Below are 20,173 nucleotides of genomic sequence, written 5' to 3'. Positions count from 1 at the left end.
AACATAAGCCCTTTTTGCAGTCACTGCTTCGCCAAACACTGACAAGGATATAGAGGAATCAAGTTTCTATGTTTCAAAAGACATCCCGAAGGGAAGTGGACACCCAGTGCCTGAAACAGGTATTTACGTGTACTTGGTAGTCCAGATATTTTAAATACATTGAGTTTTACACTGCACCTTTTGTAAAAATGTTCCTCTATTCAGATCTATCGATTGAGGTGCGTTGCACTAACACAGGACAATGCGCCATACACATGCTTGGAAACACACCATAATACACAGTAAAACACTACCACGTGTTTTTGTATGCTGTGGCAAACGTTCGATTTTGGATTGGCTTTGGGAATGAATGAGAGCTCTCTTGATGGAACACACATTAATGCAGCTGCAACAGACTGGAAAAAGCTGGGCGGAGACAGAGAATCAGAACACAGAGTTGATAGACAGGGAAGAGGGGGAGAGAGGAGAGCTGAGGGCTGGGCTGCGGATGACCACGGGACCTATGCTGACCATGGTTGTCAGGGCTCAGGAGCCCTGATTTTCGTGTTCAGTGCAGAGAGGGGGATACAGGAAGTGGCAGGATCAGGCAGGTTTGTTTTTTTAGTTCAGAGAGGGGTAGATTACACATCACAGGCACTATGCTGTGTAATCTGCTTTAGGACCTGATTCACACTTGTGCAGGTTGCAGTTTGCATATTGCAGGTGCGTTTTTTTTATTTTTCAGTACACATCTTTAAACCATTTAAGTCTATGGAACCAAAAACCAGAAAAAAAAAAAACCCTGGCCCTTTCCATAAAATGCACAGATGTGATCTACATCCATAGGAATTCATGTTACATGGACTGCAGTGTGTTTCTGCAAAACTGAAAATGCACAGGTGCAAACCAGTCCCCTTGGGGACCAGGATCTCTATATTTTTTTTCAGGGATTAATTAACGCTTTACCTTTCTTTGCCTGCAATTCAAATACACTTCGACAGGGTGTACTGCATCTTAAAAAATGCAATGCAACGCAAAGCCGTTCAAATGCAGCCTCTGAATGGTCAACTACCCCAGCGGTCCCCAACCTTTTTGGCACCAGGGACCGGCTGCGTTGAAGAAAATTATGCAAAGGCCCAGGATACGTATTTTCGCAGGCAATTTGTCGGGGCAATGGCTGGTGTTGGCACTTCAATCATCACAGCAGCATAGTTGATGTGGTGTCAGAATGATTGAAGCGCATTATTTCTATTGTTACATTGTAATATAAAATGCAGAATCAGTGGGAGCCCTGAGCATGTGACTTGCCACTGTCGCCTTCCACCAGATGCAGCTTATCACTTGTCACGTCACCTGCCACTAGATGCAGCTTGTCACGTCACCTGCCACCAGATGCAGATTGTCATGTCACCTGCCACAAGATTCTGATTTTTACTTGCCACGTCGCCTATGTCACCAGATGCAGCTTGTTCACTGTTGTGGCCTGCCACCAGATGTGGATTGTCACTTTTCTGCCACCAGATTTGGATTGTCACTATTTTGCCACCAGATGTAGATTGTCACTGTTGCGGCCTGCCACCAAATATGGTTTATCACTATTCTGCCACCAGATTACAGTACAGTGGATTGCCACTGTTACCTGCCACCAAATGTGGTTTGTCACTATTCTGCCACAAGATTACAGTACAGTGGATTGCCACTGTTACCTGCCACCAAATGTGGTTTGTCACTATTCTGCCACACGATTACAGTACAGTAGATTGCCACTGTTACCTTCCACCAAATGTGTATTGTCACAACTAAGGCCTGCACTGCAAAGTACAGTACTTACAGGTGCTGACAGCCTCTCCTCAGCTAGGATAAACCAGCTAACACATGGGTTTTCGGTGCTGTCCCAGAGTGAGGGCGGGCGGTGAGAGATGACGTCATTCTCTCTCTGCTTGGCCGCTCCCCTATGTAGAGCAGCTTTCGCGGCCCTGTAAGTAAGGGCATAACACAGGTGTGGGCAATAAGAGATGTAATCTCTCTGCTTGGCCGTCTCACCACTGACAGAGTCTCCCTCGCAACGCGGCTCGGGAGAAGAGCCTCTACAGCCCGGTGTTGGCCGTGACCCAGGGGTTTACAACCCCTGAAATCAATGGGAATCTGCTGACTTGCATCTGAAACAGATATTAACTGCAGGAAGAACACACCCATGTACATGAGCTCCAAAGTTTAGGTGACCCATGGTGCCTATATAAACATTCAACTCAAAGAAAGCCTTTATATTTATAGTCATAGAATATTGCATCACAGTGGATTTACATTTGTTTTTCTTCTAACTGAATAAGAACATATATAGGTAGATTCAGGTAGATAGGACTAAAGTTACGGCGGCGTAGCTTAGCGTGTTTAGGCTACGCCGCCGTAAGTTAGCTAGGCAAGTACATGATTCTCAATGTACTTGCCTGCTAATATACGGCGGCGTAGCCTAAAGCGGGCAGGCGTAAGGGCGACAAATTCAAATGTGTTGGAGGGGGGCGTGTTTAATTGTAATGAGGCTTGACCTCACGTTTTTTACGTTTTTTTTTTAACTGCGCATGTGCCGGGCGCCTACATTTCCCAGTGTGCATTGCGGCTAAGTACGCCCGTAAACGGCGTAAATCCCGATTCGCAGACGACTTACGCAAACGACGTAAAAAAATTTGAATCTCGCGGCGGGAACGGCGGCCATACTTTAACATTGTTATTCCACCTAATACAGGGGTTGACAAATTTGCTTGGAATCTAGGAGCCAGCTAAAAAAGTTAAGAGCCAGAAAACGCGCCCCGTCCGTGAGCAGCGACCACATATGTAAATGGTGTTCAAACCACACATGTGAGGCATCGCCGCGATTGGTAGAGCGAGAGCAATAATTCTAGCCCTAGACCTCCTCTGTAACTCAAAACATGCAACCTGTAGAGTTTTTTAAACGTTGCCTATGGAGATTTTAAAGGGTAAAAGTTTGACGCCATTCCACGAGCGGACGTAATTTTGAAGCGTGACATGTTGGGTATGAATTTACTCGGCGTAACATTATCTTTCATAATATTAAAAAAAATGGGGATAACTTTACTGTTGTCTTATTTTTTAATTAAAAAAAGTGTAATTTTTTTCCCAAAAAAAGTGCGCTTGCAAGACCGCTGCGCAAATACGGCGTGACAGAAAGTATTGCAACGATCGCCATTTTATTCTCTAGGGTGTTGGGATAAAAAATATATATAATGTTTGGGGGTTCTAATTAGAGGGAAGAAGATGGCAGTGAAAATGACATTAGAATTGCTGTTTAACTTGTAATGCTTAACTTGTAATACCAACTGCCACCACCAGATGGCGCCAGCTTACACATCTGGTGGTAATAACTTGTAATACCAACGGCTCCCCCCTTCCGAGCCAAGTCGCCAGGACCCTATTTCTAGTCGCCATGGCGACCTGGCGCCCGGGATTTGTCGAGCCCTGACCTAATAGATAGATAACTTTAGGCCTGCTAATGCCTTATGGAAACGGCGTAATTCGACTGCGGCGGCCGGGCGTACGTTCGTGAATCGGCGTATCAACTCATTTACATATTATACGCCGACCGCAATGGAAGCGCCACCTAGTGGCAATCCAAAATATTGCAATCTAAGATAGGACGGCGCAAGCCGTCCTATCTTAGATATGTTTAAGCGTATCTCTGTTTGAGCATACGCTTAAACATAAGTCGACGTAGATTCTGAGTTAGGTCGACTTATCTACTGATAAGTCGGCCTAACTCTACCTGAATCTACCTAATACTCTTCTCTCTGAAATTAAGATTAAAAAAAAACCACATTAACTGAGTGCATAGATATACCACCCCTTCAAGACATTATTCAGTAGATTTACCTGCTTAAGCTAGTGTGACTAGGTCTCAGGTTTACACATCTAGATATTGCATTTTTTCCCTATTCCTCTGCAAAATTGCTTTAGGTCTCTCTGATTGTAGGGTAGCTTCCATGAATGGAGAGGAAATCCCTGCAAATTAAGGGAATTCCTTGGGGACTCCCAGGTCACCAGAACTAGTGTGCCAATGGGAAGACTTCCCCTCTATTACTTTTCTGGTGACAACCCAAAATTTGGGCTTTTCTTTTACTTTCGATGATAATGGTAAACAAATAGAGAGGGTGAATCTCCTTAAAGGGTTACTAAACCCTTGTGGTTTTTTTTTTTAACAACAAGAGAAGCGCTCTCCTCAGGGGTCCCCATGCGGGTGTGCTTCTGAGTCCAGCTTTTGTGTCCATAGGACACAGAATGCCGGACTTGACCCCGCCCCCCACGTCATTTGATTTGATTGACAGCAGCGGGAGCCAATGGCACCCCCCAATACTTACCTGAGCTCCATCTCTGTCCACAATCTCTCGGCCATCCGAGACTCTCCCTCCTGGTTGGCTGAGACACAGCAGCGGCGCCATTAGCTCTTGCGGCTATCAAAGTCAGTTAGCCAATCAGGAGAGATAGGGGAGGGGCTGAACAGCAGCTCCATGTCTGAATAGGCACTTGACAGGAGGGAGGGGCCAGGAGCAGTGAAGAGGGACCCAAGAAGAGGAGGATCTTTACTACTCTGTGCAAATCCATTACACAGAGCAGGCAAGTATAACATGTTTGTTATTTAACCAGTTGCCGACCTGACCATAGCAGAAATACAGCTGTAGTACAGTCAGCTAGTTATGGGAGAACATCCATGGACGACCTCCCGAACTCTAGCTTTAGTGTCTATGATGGCTGGGTCATCCGGAGCTGGCACATCATGGATCTGTGTAAAGGACCAATGGCAGCCACCCTTTACCACGTGATCTCTCTGTTCAGTGATGGAGCGATCACTTGTAAACAAGTTGACACATGTTCAGTTCAGCTCCTCCCCTCCTCACACCGATCTGTACAGTGTGTGAGAAGAGGAGGGAGCTGGGTGCAGCAGCGCTTGTGGGCTTGATATGAAGTGCCCACAGCGCTGATCTGTTCCCCTTTTGGCTCATCCATGCTCATCCATAACCAGCCATGCTCAGCTGTGCCACATCAGTACTTATCCATGCCTCATCCATGTCACATCAGTACTCATCCGTGCCACATCCATACAATATAAAAATAGATAATACTACGCTCAGGTTAAAAATGACAGGCGGACAGCAGCTAGTATAAATTGTGGTCAACAATGTACAAGTATGAAATAAAGAAATGCAGCGCTTAACCACTTGCCGACCGCCTTACACACATATACGTCGGCAGAATGGCACAGGCAGGCAAATGGGCGTACAGGTATGTCCCTTTAAATGTGGGTCCCGCAAACTCTATGTTCGCCAGTGATTTTTTTCTGTAAGAACAGTTAGGATGTGGAATTCTCTTCCACAGGCAGTGCTTTCAGCATCGATAATTTGAAAAAACTATTAGATGGGCACCTGAACGACCACAACATACAGGGATATACAATGTAATACTGACATAAAATCACACATAGGTTGGATTTGTGTCTTTTTTTTTAACCTCACCTACTATAACCTACTATACTATATGTAACATCAGTGCTTATCCGTGCCACATCCATGCCACTAAAGTGCCCATCAGTGCCTCAGAAAAGTGTAAGACCCCTTTCACACTGGGCTGGTGTCGGCGGTAAAGCACTGCACTACTTTACCGTCAATTTTGCGGAGCTATTCGGCCTCTAGCGGGGCGCTTTTACCCTAGAAAGGGTTAAATCCACTGCAAAGCGATTTGCCGGCGGTCTAGCCACGGTGCCCATTGATTTCAATGGACAGGAGCGGTATACACACCGCTCCAAAGATGCTGCTAGCAGGACTTTTTTTTACCGTCCTGCTAGCGTACCGCTCCAGTGTGAAAGCCTTCGGGGTCTTAAGCAGTTTTCAGGTGCTTTAGCGCTAAAAATAGCACCTGAAAACTACCTCCCACTGGGAGGGTTCGCTTGCGAGACGGTAGAAAAGTTCTGCAAGCAGCATCTTTGGAGCACTATAAATAGCACTTCAAAAATACCCCTGTCAATTGCAATGAAGGGGCAGCGCTTCCAGAACGCAGCAAAACTTTTTTTTTTTAAGTCACGTAACCTTAAAAAAAAGCGCCCAAAAAGCACTGAAAAAAAATGACTGACACTTGTGAAAAGGGTCTAATAAGTGGAAAATTCCATTTGAAATATAGGTCCCTAGAACATCTGAAGGTTCTCCCTGCATGTTGGGCATCTGTATGTGGCCAGGCTGTGTAACAGTCTCACACACGTGGTATCGCCATACTCAGGAGTAGCAGAATGTGTTTTGGGGTCTCATTTTTGCCATGTACATGCTATGTGTTAGAAATATCTTATACATGGACAACTTTGTGTAATAAAATAAAATACGTTAATTTTTTTTTCACGTTTTACAAAAACTTGTGGAAAAAAATTACATGTTCAAAAGACTCATTATGACTAATAGATTATGCTTTCCAAAATGGGGTCATTTTGTGACCCCATTTGCAAAGAATTGTGGGAAAAAACTACAACTTCAAAAAGCTCACCATGCCATTTACCTTGGAATGTCTGCTTTCCAAAAAGGGATCGTTTCGGGGTATTTGAACTTTCCTGGCTTGTTAGTGTCAAGAAATGAGACAGGCCGTCAGTATATCAATTTTCGGTGATTGGCACCATAGCTTGTAGACCAACTTTCACAGAGGCAAAATATACACTGATTTTGGTTATTTTTTTACCAAAGATATGTAGCAGTATAAATTTGTCCAAAATTTATGAAGAAAAATTACTAACTTGCAAAATGTTATGACAAAAACAAAGATAAATATTTTTTTTTACAAAATTTAATTTTTTCATGTATAGCGATTGAATACTACCAAAACAAAAGCTCTATTTGGCCCCTTTTACATGGGCGGACCATTCAGGTCCGCCTGTCAGTTTTTTAGGCGGGCTTGAATGGATGCTCCATGAAGGTCTATGGAGACACGGATGTCAGCGGCAAAAATGCCCTCTGACATCTGACCCGCTCCGAACAATATTTTCCATCCATCTGGCGGATCGGATCAGTGGAAAACGGACTCTGCGGTCCGTCTTCATCCGATCCCCCATAGGGGAGAGCGGCGCTCTGACAGGTCGGTCCCTGCAGTGTGTAGACAGACCTGTTATCTGCCTGCTCAGCGGGGATCGACGGAGCGTTCCCCGCTGAGCAAAGCCCATACACTGTACAAGGGCCCAATGTGTGAAAAAAGGACAACAATTTCATATGGGCACAGCGTTGCACGAGTAATTGTCATTCAGATTGTGAAAGCACTGAAATCTGAAAATTGGTTTGGTTAGGAATGGGGTTTAAGTGCCCATTGTTTGTAAGCATACCCTATGTAGTTTTTGTATTATTCTTGGGGTCATTGGCCCAGATTCACATACAGCTTACGGCGCGTAAGTTCTAAGATGCGCCGTCGTATCTATGTGCCGTATTCAGGAAAGCAGATACGCCTGAATTTCGGCTTGATCCGACCGACGTAAGTCTCCTTATGCTGTCGTATCTTGGGGTGCATATTTACGCTGGCCGCTCGGGGCGCTTCCTTAGATTTATGCGTAGAATATGTAAATGACCTAGATATGCGATTCACGAAGGTAGTTGTGCCCGTCGCAGTAAGCTACGCCGTTTACGTAAGGCGTTCGTCCGGCGTTACTTTACCCCTCATAAAGCAGGGGTAAGTCATGTTAAGGTATGGACGTCGGAACAGCCACCGTATTTTACGACGTTTACGTAAGTCGTACGTGAATGGGGCTGGGCGTAGGTTCCGTTCACGTCGCATGAATGGACCCGGCGTATCTTAGGGAGTAAATTCGACGTGATTCTGAGCATGCGCGCGCATGCGCCGATCGTTCGGCCATGCATTTACATGGGGTCACGGTTAATTTTAATACAACACGCCCACTACCAGCCTACTTTGAATTAGGCGGGCTTACGCCAGCCAGTTTACGTTACGCCGGCATAAGGAAGGGAGCAAGTGCTTTGTGAATACAGTACGAGCCACTCTAGGTTACGTCGGCGTAGCGCATCTCCGCACAGAGATACGCCAATCTCTGTGAATCTGGCCCACTGTTTTTCTGGAAGACATTGGGGGTTATTTACGAAAGGCAAATCCACTTTGCACCTCAAGTGCACTTGGAAGTGCAGTCTCTGTAGATCTGATGGGAAGCTCTGTTGATTTTATTATCCAATCATGTGCAAGCTAAAATTTGTTTTTTTTATTTTCCTTGCATGTCCCCCTCGGAGCTACAGCGACTGCACATTAAAGTGAACTTTCAGTGCACTTGTATTGCAAAGTGGATTTGTTTTTCGTAAATAACCCCCATTGTTTCTTGCAGATTGCATCACAATTTCCTGTGTTTTTCATGCTTCTGCCTACAAATGTTCCAGGGCTTGCGGGAAAGAAACATCACCATAACAAGCTGCTGCTGCCACCGCCGCCATGCTTGGCAGGGATGATGGTGTATTTTTGATGATAGCTTTTAGGCCAATGGCCAAAATGCTCTTGATTTAGTTTCATAAAACTGTAGAACCTTGTTCCAGATAACTTCAGAGCATTCTGAGAAAATAAAGTCAAGACTTCTTTCTTTTCTTAGCCACTCTCTTATCAAGCTGCCAGTAACAGCTGTATGCATAGTCTCTCCAGTCTCAGCCACTGAGGCAATGTGTTGGTATGCGCCGCATATTAGCACATTATGACAGACTTGCCTGTCAAACTAAGCCCTCTAGCACTGAGCGGTTAGCGCTGCCCATGCTTCCATCTTTGGCCAGTCTTCCTTGCAAGCTTATACTCTTTATTCTAAGCCGCAATGTCACTCCTGCACACGAGAGTCACCAGCACGGCTCTCTACAATCACAGTACAGGCAGTGTGCCGTGAATGTACAGAGTACTGCATGCGCATGAATTATGGCACTGGCCAGATCCAACAAGCACACATCTTTAGACGTGTTTGAAGGTACCTACTAGTATAAATTATACGATTTAACCAGTTCTCACCCAGGCCAATTCTGACATTTCTTTCCTACATGTAAAAATCTGTATTTTTTTTTGCTATAAACTTACTCAGAACCCCCCAAACTTTATGTTTTTTTTCTTTTTTAGTAGAGACCATAGAGAATAAAATGGTGATTGTTCTTTCACACAATGTTCTGTGCAGTGATTTTTTTCAAACGCTTTTTTTCTTTTAAACTGCTTCCGGACAAGCCGCCGCAGTTATACTGCTGCAGGCTGGCCCCCATGAGCGAGCCGTCGTAGCTGTACATTCAAAAGAAAAATCAGAAAAAATACCAGATTGCAGGTCAGGTGTTTTCTACTGAACCAGCGCACAGATGGAAAACAGACTAGCTAATTTAACGTATCACTTACGTGAGTATCTAGTTACAGGTAATTGGAATCTAGCAGTGGAGCGGCTATTATCAAACAATGTCAATGTAAATCAAATCTATTTAATTTACCAATGATGTCTCAATGGAAAAAAATAAAATACTAACAGCGCTAAAATTGAGCTCTTAGTGCTCAAACGTATAATATGTCACCATATTCTGCTACATGGAAGCCTCTATTATTAAACTGCAAAAATAACTAAAGGCATAGAGGAAACTCATATGAAATGTCACACAATTCTAATCAGTCCTCAATATAGTATCCGGAAAGTGATATCCATAAACAGGGATGCACCTTCCAGAGTACTTTCTGCAGAATGCTAAAAGTTCATAAGCCAATCCTGATAGGAAAAGAAAGGAATATTGGTCTTCAGCAGCTGTAGTGTTAATATGGCACTTTTATTGACTCGCTGGTATCCCCAAAGGGACCTCACTCACCAGATGGAAGACATCATAGAGCCTGTACACTGTAATCCTGGGAGTTGATCAGGGGATGCCTCCCAGGAGTATGCTGGGGTCTGGTCGGATCTCTCCTCCGTTATTCAGCTCGTTCCCGGTGTGCTCTGATGGTTCTCATAAGGACATGCAGTAGTGCGGTCATAAAAAGGTAAGAGGAAGACTCCACATAGTGTAAAACCGTTTTATTACCTGAAGTAACACTTTTAAATGTATGTGCGTACAAGATTAAAAAGTTAATGAAGCTTGTCACAATATGTTAGATGAGCGGCTCTCACTGTTTAAACGATCATAGGGATATCCCTCTTCCTGACGTCGTGAGTCCTTGGATCCCACTCACCTGATTGGACTGTTGAATCACGTGGTCACCACGTGATTCAACAGTTGGGGATACCAGCGAGTCAATAAAAGTGCCATATTAACTCTACAGCTGCTGAAGAACAATATTCCTTTATTTTCCTATCAGGATTGGCTTATGAACTTTTAGCATTCTGCAGAAAGTACTAAAGTATGCCTTTAGTTATATTTGCAGTTTAATAATAGAGGCTTCCATGTAGCAGAATATGGTAACATATTATACGTTTGAGCACTAAGAGCTCAATTTTAGCGCTGTTAGTATTTTATTTTTTTCCATTGAGACATCATTGGTAAATGAAATATATTTGAACCAGATCGTCGTAGCTGTATGTCGGCTCTTTAAGACACCTCCGGCGACGCACGTCCGAATCGTGTCCCCTGAGCCAATGCGAGTGCCTGACGGACACCCACGATTGCGTGTACAGAACGAGAACTGGGATGTGTGTGTAAACACTCAACCTGGTTCTCTCAGGGGCGAGGAGATTGACCATATGTGTTCATACAACGTATGAACACCGATCAATCTCTTCCCCCTAGTCAGTCCCATCCCCCCTTTATTTAGAACACACATTAGGGAACATAATTTACGCCTTGATCACCACCCAGTGTTAACCCCTTCCCTGCCAGTGACATGTTTACAGTAATCCAGTGGTTCTCAACTCCTGTCCTCAGGACCCACTAACAGGCCAGGTTTGCAAGATAACTGAAATAGATCACAGGTGATATCAACTGCTGCTCAGTAATTGCATTATTCTAGTCTGAATTTTCCCATGGTAATACTTAAAATCTGTTAGTGTGTCCTAAGGACAGGAGTTGAGAACCACTGATCGCTGTATAAATGCCAGTGGTCCCAAAAATGTGTCAAAAGTGTCTGCCCTAATGTCGCAGTCCCGATAAAAATTGCAGATCGCTACCATTACTAGTTTAACCACTTAATCACCGCCTTATAGACAATATACGTCTACAAGGCGGTCGCTTAACTCTGGGAGGACATCCCACGATAACAAACCCCCACTGTCACAGCCGGGCCAGTATCGGGACGAGCACCTTGGTGAAAACCCGTGGTGCCGACACCAAGCCGAACAGGAGGGCCACAAATTGAAAATGGTCCTCCCCGACCGCAAAGCACAGAATCTCTGGTGCTTTGAGCATATGGGAACATGCAGGTACGCGTTCATGACATCCCAAGGACGCCAGAACCCCTGTTGGAGTGCCGCTATTACCGAGCGAATCGACACCATCCTGAAATTTTGCACTTTGACAAAACAGACGAGGGCCTTGAGGCCCAGGATTGGACGGACCCCGTCCTCCTTGGGGACTACAAACAGATTGGAGTAAAACCCCTGAGACCGTTCCATCGAGGGAACTGGCACAATTACTCCTCCGACCAGAAGATCCTGGACAGCCCCTGACAGAGCCAACCGGCGAACCGGAGGAAGCCAGAGGTTGGAGAGAAAAAATCCTGTTTGGTAGACAAGAGAGAAACTCTAACTTGTACCCCGAGGAAACTACTTTGCAACCCCCCAACGGTCGGAGAGGAGAGTCCTCCACCAAGCCACGAATTCGCGAAGCCAGTCCCCCACCCGAGACACGGGCGGGGCAGACCTTCAGGCGGAAGCAGGTATGTCCGCATGTTGGGCTTGCGGTACCAGGTGCGCTGCTGCCCCACAGCGGGGGGTCTTAGTACCTTGCAAACCTTACCCCCACCGCCCAGGGCGGGCGAAAAAAAAACCGCTTGGGGGTAGTAAAGGAGGGTCCTTGCTCATGGCGAGGTCCCTAGCCCTTCCCAGACTGTGGGAACAGCATGCTCTTACCACCCGTGGCATCCCTAATGATGCCATTCAGGGACGTCTTTGAGGACTAGTCCGCAGACCAGCACTTCAGCCACACAAGGCGGCGCAGTAAGACCGTATAGGCGGAAGGCCTGGAAAGCAAGAGCGTAACCATGACCGACTCACGGACAAATTTAAGACCCAGAACTAATTGTTCAGCCAGGTCCCTGCAGGTCTCGGAAGCATCCTGCTCCTGCAGCAAAAAAACGATGCCCGTACAGTCAGAGTCCGTGACACCAGAGTCTCACAGCCGAACCCCCTACCGTGAAGATGGAGCGGGCTACAGCCTCCATTCTCCCATCCGCGGGGTCCTCAAAGGCAGGAGCCCCATCCACATGGTGGTTGGCTCAACCTGGACACAGGGGGGTCCACGGATGGAGGAGAGACCCACTTTACCAAAAAAGGTCCTCCACAAAGGGATAATGGGTCGCAATGCAAAAACTGTCTGCGGCGTATCCCATTCCTTGTAGAACAACTGTCCCAAAAAAGGAACACAAGGAAAACATTGGCAGTGCGTGGCGGTTTGCAGGACCCAAAAGGGACTGGCACAGCAGGTGCCCCACTCCATCCTCAAGTACGGAGTATCACGCCTGCAGAAAAAATAGCTCCAACAATACCAAACAGCAACCGACCCTGAATCAGAGTCGCTCTCGCTGTGCGCATGGGTTAAGCCCGCATCATCTGACAATACAGTGTCAGAGATATCCCCAGAAGCAGGCCAGGGAGGGGGGTGCCAATATACCCCCCATCCGGCCACCAGTCGCTTCAACCTGGCGAGAAAAAACGCCACCGACATTGCCATAGCAGATGTGGCAGGGGGAGGGGCAGCAAGGGTCAACTCAGGCTTACAGGGGAAGAAGTACCTGTCCAGGCTCTATAATGCCCCCCCGCTGTGTCACCTACCTGCAAAGCAGAAAATACTCCCGGCCGTTACAGAGCATGGGGGGCCCCCAGGGAAACTCACCACCCCTCCCGGTGCAGCGCGGTCTGAGAGAGCCTGTGCGTGTGATGAGAAGCCGGCTGCGCCTGTCTCCCTCAGCAGATTCACGGTCTTTCTGAGGCGCTAAAACGGCCACACGAGGCCAAACGAATTTCAAGATGGCCGCCGAATGAGTAAAAAACAGCCTAGGACCACAAGAAAATGCGCATTTAAAAAGACAGTGACACAGCAAAAACAGCACAGCACAAAATTCACATTTCAGCACACAAAAAGGCCCTGTAGTGAACACACACAGCCCCTGCAGTGAACACACACAACCCCCGCTACGCACACAGGTCCAGATGATAGGAGAACCCCCCCCCCCTTACAGCCGTCACCCAAATAAGAAAGGAGGGAGAGGACATAAGGGAGAGAGGAAAGCAGGGCAAGCCCTCAGTCGACCTCCCAGGGGAAAATTCCAGCCAGACCACTTACCTGAGCAAGGGGCCACTACTTACCCGTCCTGCGACCACCGCCTGGAGGTATCCCAGACAGAACCAACGTCCGCTAAACGGCATGGCTGTCGGCCAGACACACTGTGACAAAGCCATAAAAGACCGGTCATATGTGTGCCCTAGAACAAGATGTTCCCCGGCCGCCCCTGGAGCAACGGGGCCTGTCGTGGACGTCCCAAAGCTGAGCTGAGGGCCGGCACACGCTCGATGGCCGAACATCGGGGGACTACAAGAGTCAAGTCCCAGCCTGTCACCCAGTCGGCTGTTGATAGAAGAATCACAGGATTCAAAAATGCAGGAACAAAATAATAAAAAGCGAAAAAAATCGCTAGAAAAAAAATCTCCAGAGTACAGGACTCCAGAAGTGCCTGACCTCTCCTGACGTTAGGCAGGAAAAACTGAGGCTGCTAGAGCAGGGTGTGGGTTATACCCGGGGGGGGGGGGGGGGCACGCCCCCTGGGAGGAGCTGCACTGAGGAATGTGTTGTTAACACTTAAAGTGCTTTTTTTCTGCCTAAACTCTCCTAAAAGAAGCGGATATAACCCTACTGTCAAGGGATGCTGTGTCCGTCCATGAACGGAAGAGAAAAATCTTTTTTTTTTTTTACAAAATGTTCGTTCTTTTTTCATTTATATTTAAAAAAATAAAAACCGCAGGAGGTGATCAAATACCACCAAAAGAAAGCTCTATTTGTGGGGAAAAAAGGACACAAATTTCATTTGGTTACAGTGTTGTATGTCTGAGTTACCGAAAGCTGAAAATTGGTCTGGTTATTAAGGGTGTTTAAGTGCCCAGTGGTCAAAAAAAAAAAAAGCCATAAACTACCCCCTATTTTGTAGACGCTATAACTTTTGCGCAAACCAAATCAATATACGCTTATTGCGTTTTTGTTTTTTTTACCAAAAATATGTAGAAAAATACATATCGGCCTAAACTGAGGAAAACATTTTTTCTCTTATCGTCCATGGACGGACACAGCTCCTTAAATCTTGACAAGTGGGTTATGTTCCCTGTTTACAGGAGAGGACTAGGCAGAAACATGTTAAATAGTTAAATACATGTTACATTAACAGAGTTGAACAGCCCCGCCCAGGGGGCGGTCCCTCCAGACATAACCCTCCTCACTGCAGCTTGCAGCCTCAGTTTTCGTTCTGCCTAGCAAAGGAGAAGGACGTATGGCTCCCTTTGGGCCCAGCGCCCTGAGGAGAAATTTTATTTTATTTTACTTTACTTTTTCTTGAAGAATCTTCTTTCAACTGTTGGCTGAGAGACAGGCTGGATATTATAGATCCTTGTAGTCTACTCAGTCCGACCAGCAAGCGTGAGCACACCTTTGCAAAGAGGCTTGGTCTGCCACGCCATACCTCATGACTCCTGAGGTGGCCGGTGAGCTTTGCTCCGAGGTCCACATATGACTGAGCTGTGGTGTTGTCTCAATCACAGTGGACCGGGCCGACAGCTACCTCCATTGCGGTTGTAGGTCTGTCAGGAATGCGTCAGCGAGTCCTCGCTCGGACGGGTAAGTACAGTCCCTCCTGCTTCGGTGGGTTGGTACAGCTGGGCATTCCTGGGGTTCGGGGGTCCCTTCCCCTTACTTCCCTGCTCCTTTCCCTTGCTGCATTGCTAACATTGCCGCTGTCAGGGGGAGGGGGCCTTCCTGAGGGGACTGTGTTATCTGGCCTGTGTTTTTTCTTTTTTGTATTGGGCTTTCCTGTGAGGTAAAAAGCCCTGTGATGAGCACAGATGTTTATGATTATACTTCAGCAGACGCTGACTGATTGGTGACACCTGTAATGGTTTTGCTTTTTATGCTGTATCTGTGACTTGTCCTTAAATAAAACAGCCCTAGGAGGCTTTTCCTGTTTAAACACAGGTCCCTGCAAAAGTTACCTCACGGTTCTTTTCCTCACAGGCAGCGCTGTGCAGTCTCCTCCTGAGGGAGTCCCCTGGTTACCCCTGGTCAGCGCAGCAAGTGGGTGAGAGGCCCTGAATAGGGCTCTAGGAGCTTTTGTCTATTTGTATGGACAGGTGTGCATATTATAATACACACTATATGTAAATATTGGAGTCAGTATCTGGGTCCTTCCCCACATGCAAGTGGTGGCAGCAGGTGTTAGCACCTGTGATTCCCACAGAGTTTTTATTGTTAGTCCTGGACACAGTTTGTGCCAGGGTGGGGGTGGACTGCGGGCGGGCGGTAAAAGAGTGCCCCCTTCCCCCGTTATCCCCTGGGGAATGCTCTGTTATGGAGCCATGGACTAGGTACCTAGTTAAAAAAAAAAAAAAAAAAAAAAAAAAAAAGGCAGAATAAGGCATTTATGGGTGCGCTTTTTACTGCTGCAAGGGACTCTCCTAAGCTGCATAGTGCAGCTGGGTTTCCGCTGAGGGCTCGGTCTTTTTTGGATCACACAAATCAGACCGCTGTGTAGGTTTTTTCCTTCTGTGCCCTTCTTTGATAATTTCTGAGATGCGGAATGAGAAAAGCCACTGAGGGCTTTTGTAGTCCCTCACCGCCGGGCGGGAACCCCTACTTGTATGGATCTGACTGATAGAAGATCCGAAGTACTGACCCGTTCCATGTTTACCATGCTGGGGTCTGGCTTGCGGCCTATTGTGGCCACTACACTGGGGTCTCAGTGGTCGCTGGCGCTATTTTTTTGGGAGATTTTTCAATTACATTGAAAACTCCCATTGGCGCCCATTTTGTCGTAGCCACGCTATGGCGCAGCTTACATTGTGCTGGCCTTTTTCCTGTGGCCGCGTTCTGAACGCTCGACGGCCATCTTGGAGTAGTCCTGACCCCTAGTGCTGTATACAACTCACAGAGTGAGCATTTTGCACCAGACAGTGGAGGAGCACCGACTCTCTCCTGAGGTTATTAGCCTAGCGGACCAGCTGGTCCAGGGCCTCATATAGGTCTGTGATGCTTCATTGAATGCTGCGCCCTTGTTATCCAGGGCGTCTGTTTCAGAATGGTTTTATGCACACGGTGGTGTAGTGCTTAACTCCATTACTTGGCAGCAAAAGAGTCATTGGTTCAAATCTGCACACTGACGCCAATCTGCCTGGAGCTTGCATTGTCGCTCCCTGTGTCTGTGTGGGTTTCCTCCGGGTACTCCGGTTTCCTCCAAAGACATGTGTGCATACACCTACATAATATACATACACACTATGTGTGTGTATTATTTAGGGGCAACCCTCCCAGGCCGTCAAAGGCCCAGCTGGGGGACTAATCTGTCCCTGGGTGCATAAGCCGATCACGCCGGCACCCAAATCCTGCCAATGTATATAGCCTTCCCTCCCTGTCTCTAGGTGGGAGGGGCGGCTTGCAGGTTCACAATTCAGTGAAACCTCCCTGCTCTCCGACTAGTGGGTCTGCGAGGTGGTCTCTTCGGAGTACTAGATAGGGTTTCCTCCTATCCACAGAACAAAGTTCTGTCCTTGTGTCTTCCCCTCCCGGCACGTCGGTCTGCCTTGGGCAGTGTGGGATTTGCTAAGCTGCAAGGTAATTTTACCTTTCCTGCAGGACGAGAGTTTTGGGGTTTTCTATGGGCCTCAGGCCCTAAATACCTTTGTGAACGTCGGGTAGTTCCGCATGGAATCCATTTGTTCGGTGGTAGCTGCGCTTCATCCGGGGGATGTCCTGACGTCCTCGGACATCAGGGACGCATACATGCATGTCCCGTTTTGCACATGTCACAGTGTTTTTTTCTGTGCTTCGTGATGAGAGAAGGGTCTCTGTCAGCCTGTGGCCCTCCCTTTTGATCTGGCGTCAGCACCATGGGTTTTCAGCTAGGAGCTCGCACTTATTTGAATTTTGTTGGGACAGCGAGGCTTTGCCTCATTGGCTACTTTGACGACTTTCTTCTGAGAGCAGCTTCTGTCTCCGACCTAGTGGATGGGTTATTCCCATTCAGACCCTCCGAAGATTCGGGTGGATGTTAAACGTTTAGGCCAGAAAGTGTAGCTCAGTGGCAGCAAGCCTGCCCTACATGTGTGCGACCCAGGGTTCAAATTATGGGCATGCTAGGTTCCGACTCAGCGTTGGAGTATCTAGTGTTGATCCAGACTCCTCAGTGGCAAAGGTCCTTCTTCCCCTGGAGAAATTGCAGACTCTTCAGTCTGCGGAGAAGGTATTGGCATCACGCAATCGGTCTTCTCTCCGGGCGCCTGCTGGTTCAGGGTCTGTGGGTAGCCTCCTTCAAGGTGGTACTGTATGCCCAGTTCCACACCCTGGTTTTCCAGTGGAACTACTGTCCAGGTGGTAAAAATCTCTTGTCTCTGAAATCATTAGATTCCTGTGCGCCACCTAGTCAGAGTCTCTCTGAGTTGGTGACAGAGATTCCCGACTCTTCGGTCCGGGAAGTTGTTCCTTCCTTCCAGTGGTCGGTGTTTACGACGAATGCCAGCTCACGGGTTGTGAACCTGGAGGTTCACAAAACTGGGGGGTCCAGTCGGCCCTGAGTCGCTGGACTTGCGTGGACCTATGACCACACCTCCTTGAATGTGTCTGGTCTCGGTAGCTACCCAGGGTCGGGCCTGGCTAGTGCCTGGTGGAAGACCGCCTGGGAATACCAGGTGCTGTCTACTGTTCATTGTCCTACTATTTTAGGCGATCAGGCTATGCTTCTCCTTGTGGTCGACCAATCTGGTTTCAGCCAGACAACGCCACGGCCGTGGCTTCAGTCTACCATCAGGTATGCCGGCAGGCAGACTACTGGAGTCGCCAGATGCTGGACCAGGGCGACTGGTCTTTGTGCTTGGGGTGTTTCGGCTCCCTTGCAGGAGGTGAGCCTCACATGGCATGGATCTCCTGGCAGCTTGTCTCCGCCGCAAGGGTGTCAGTTAGTGGCCAGGTCTAGTGATCTTGTACAGACGCGTCAGTCGCGCTGGTGGCCCTGTGTTGTCTGTATCGGTGATTTTTTGCCATTCCTCCATGGTAGTTGCTTCCTCGGCCGCTCCACAGAGTGGATGCTGAGGAGATCCCGATGATTCTAATCGCTCCAGATTACTCTCGGCGTCCTTGGTACGCTGATATCGGGCGCCTGGTAGCGGAGGCACCCTGGCGATTGCCAGGGCAGGAGGTTCCTGTCTCAAGGTCCCATACTTCCTCCTGTTGTACAGTCACTGACTTGCTTAACATGGTTATTGGAAGCCAGACTTTAGGTGACCAGGGTCTGTCTGACTCGGTCATCTCAACAGGGCACCGTAGTCTTCTTCCGGAGGATCTACCGTCGCACCTCTCTTGGTGCGAAGGGATGGAGTGACGTCCACGGGCGTACTTTCAATGTCCAGGGTCCTGCTGTTTTTAAAGCTTGGATTGGATCTAAAAATTGCTTAAAGCACCGTTTGGGGGCAGATTTCAGCCTTGGCTGTGTTCTTTTAGTGGCCTTTTTGCGGCCCGTTCCTTGGTGGGTCCCTTTTTTTTTGTGTGCAAGGGGTTTGTCATATACTTTCCCCTCTTGGCCCATCTCTTCCCCCATGAGTTTTGACTCTGGTGCTCTCGGTTCTTCAGGAACCTTCCTTTTGGAAACATCAGAGAGATTTTCTCTTGACACTATCTCAGAAGGTGGCCCCTTTAGTGGCCTTTACCTCTGTTAGAGGGGTTTCTGAGTTGGCGGTCTTGTCTTGCAAGCCGCCATGCTTGATCCCCCATAAGGATTAGGTGATGGTGCGCCCGCGACCTTCCCTTCTTCCGAAGGAGGTTTCGGCCTTTCATACTTTAGGCGTGGTACGCGCTTTGCGGGTATACCAGCCTACTACGGCTCCATTTCGGAGCTTCTGACTCTCTTTTGTGTCGGTGTCTGGTCCACAAAAGGGCCTGGCGGTCTCGTCGACCACCATTTCTCGGTGGATCGGGCAGGCCGTCATACAGGCCTATGCTCCTAAGGGCGGGCCCCCCTTTCCGGTCACGGCACTTTCGACCAGGGCAATTGGTGCTTCCTGGGTTTTTTTTTTTTTTTTTCCCCGACATCATGCGTCGGTCTCACAGGTGTGCGAGGCGGCGATTTGCTCGTCCGTTCACGCTTTTTCCAGAATTTACATGGTTGCTGTGAGTGCATCTTATGATGTTTTTTTCAGCCGCTAGTTTTTGCCGGCGGCTGTTTAAAGTTGCACCTCCTCCGTTGAGGAGCTCTGCTTGTTTTGGGGTGAAGTTAAAATTGTTTTTACTGATATATTTCCCACCCCTCGTTTTTTGACACTGCTTGGGGACGTCCCACTTGTCAAGATTTAAGGAGCTGTGTCCGTCCATGGACGATAAGAGAAAATAGGATTTTTTGTACTCACCGTAAAATCCTTTTCTCTGGAGTCCATGGACGGACACAGCTCCCACCCCTCCTTTTTAGGTTTGTACTGCTTGTTACGAACTGAGGCTGCAAGCTGCAGTGAGGAGGGTTATGTCTGGAGGGACCGCCCCCTGGGCGGGGCTGTTCAACTCTGTTAATGTAACATGTATTTAACTATTTAACATGTTTCTGCCTAGTCCTCTCCTGTAAACAGGGAACATAACCCACTTGTCAAGATTTAAGGAGCTGTGTCCGTCCATGGACTCCAGAGAAAAGGATTTTACGGTGAGTACAAAAAATCCTATTTTTTTTAAATTGTGATATTATAGCAAAAAGTTAAAGAGATTGTGTTTGTTTTTAACCACTTAAGGACCGGACCAATATGCAGCTAAATGACCCAAGGGGTTTTTACAATTCGGCA

The 20,173-nt window shown here is 47.6% G+C and overlaps 1 protein-coding gene across 1 annotated transcript in view; it reads left to right on the top strand.

Moving 5' to 3' along the window:
• Positions 1-20,173, top strand: part of LRP11 (LDL receptor related protein 11) — a 75,414-nt gene that overhangs the window by 51,148 nt on the left and 4,093 nt on the right. Inside the window, exon 7 of the mRNA XM_040350550.1 lies at positions 21-119. Within this exon, the coding sequence (XP_040206484.1) occupies positions 21-119 (99 nt within the window). The remainder of the gene's footprint in view (positions 1-20; positions 120-20,173) is intronic.

This window comes from Rana temporaria, chromosome 4 (genome assembly GCF_905171775.1).
Source record: "Rana temporaria chromosome 4, aRanTem1.1, whole genome shotgun sequence".
Classification (NCBI taxonomy): Eukaryota; Metazoa; Chordata; class Amphibia; order Anura; family Ranidae; genus Rana; species Rana temporaria.
The sequence above is the reverse complement of the archived record's forward strand: the minus strand, read 5'-3'. Positions and strand labels throughout refer to the sequence as shown.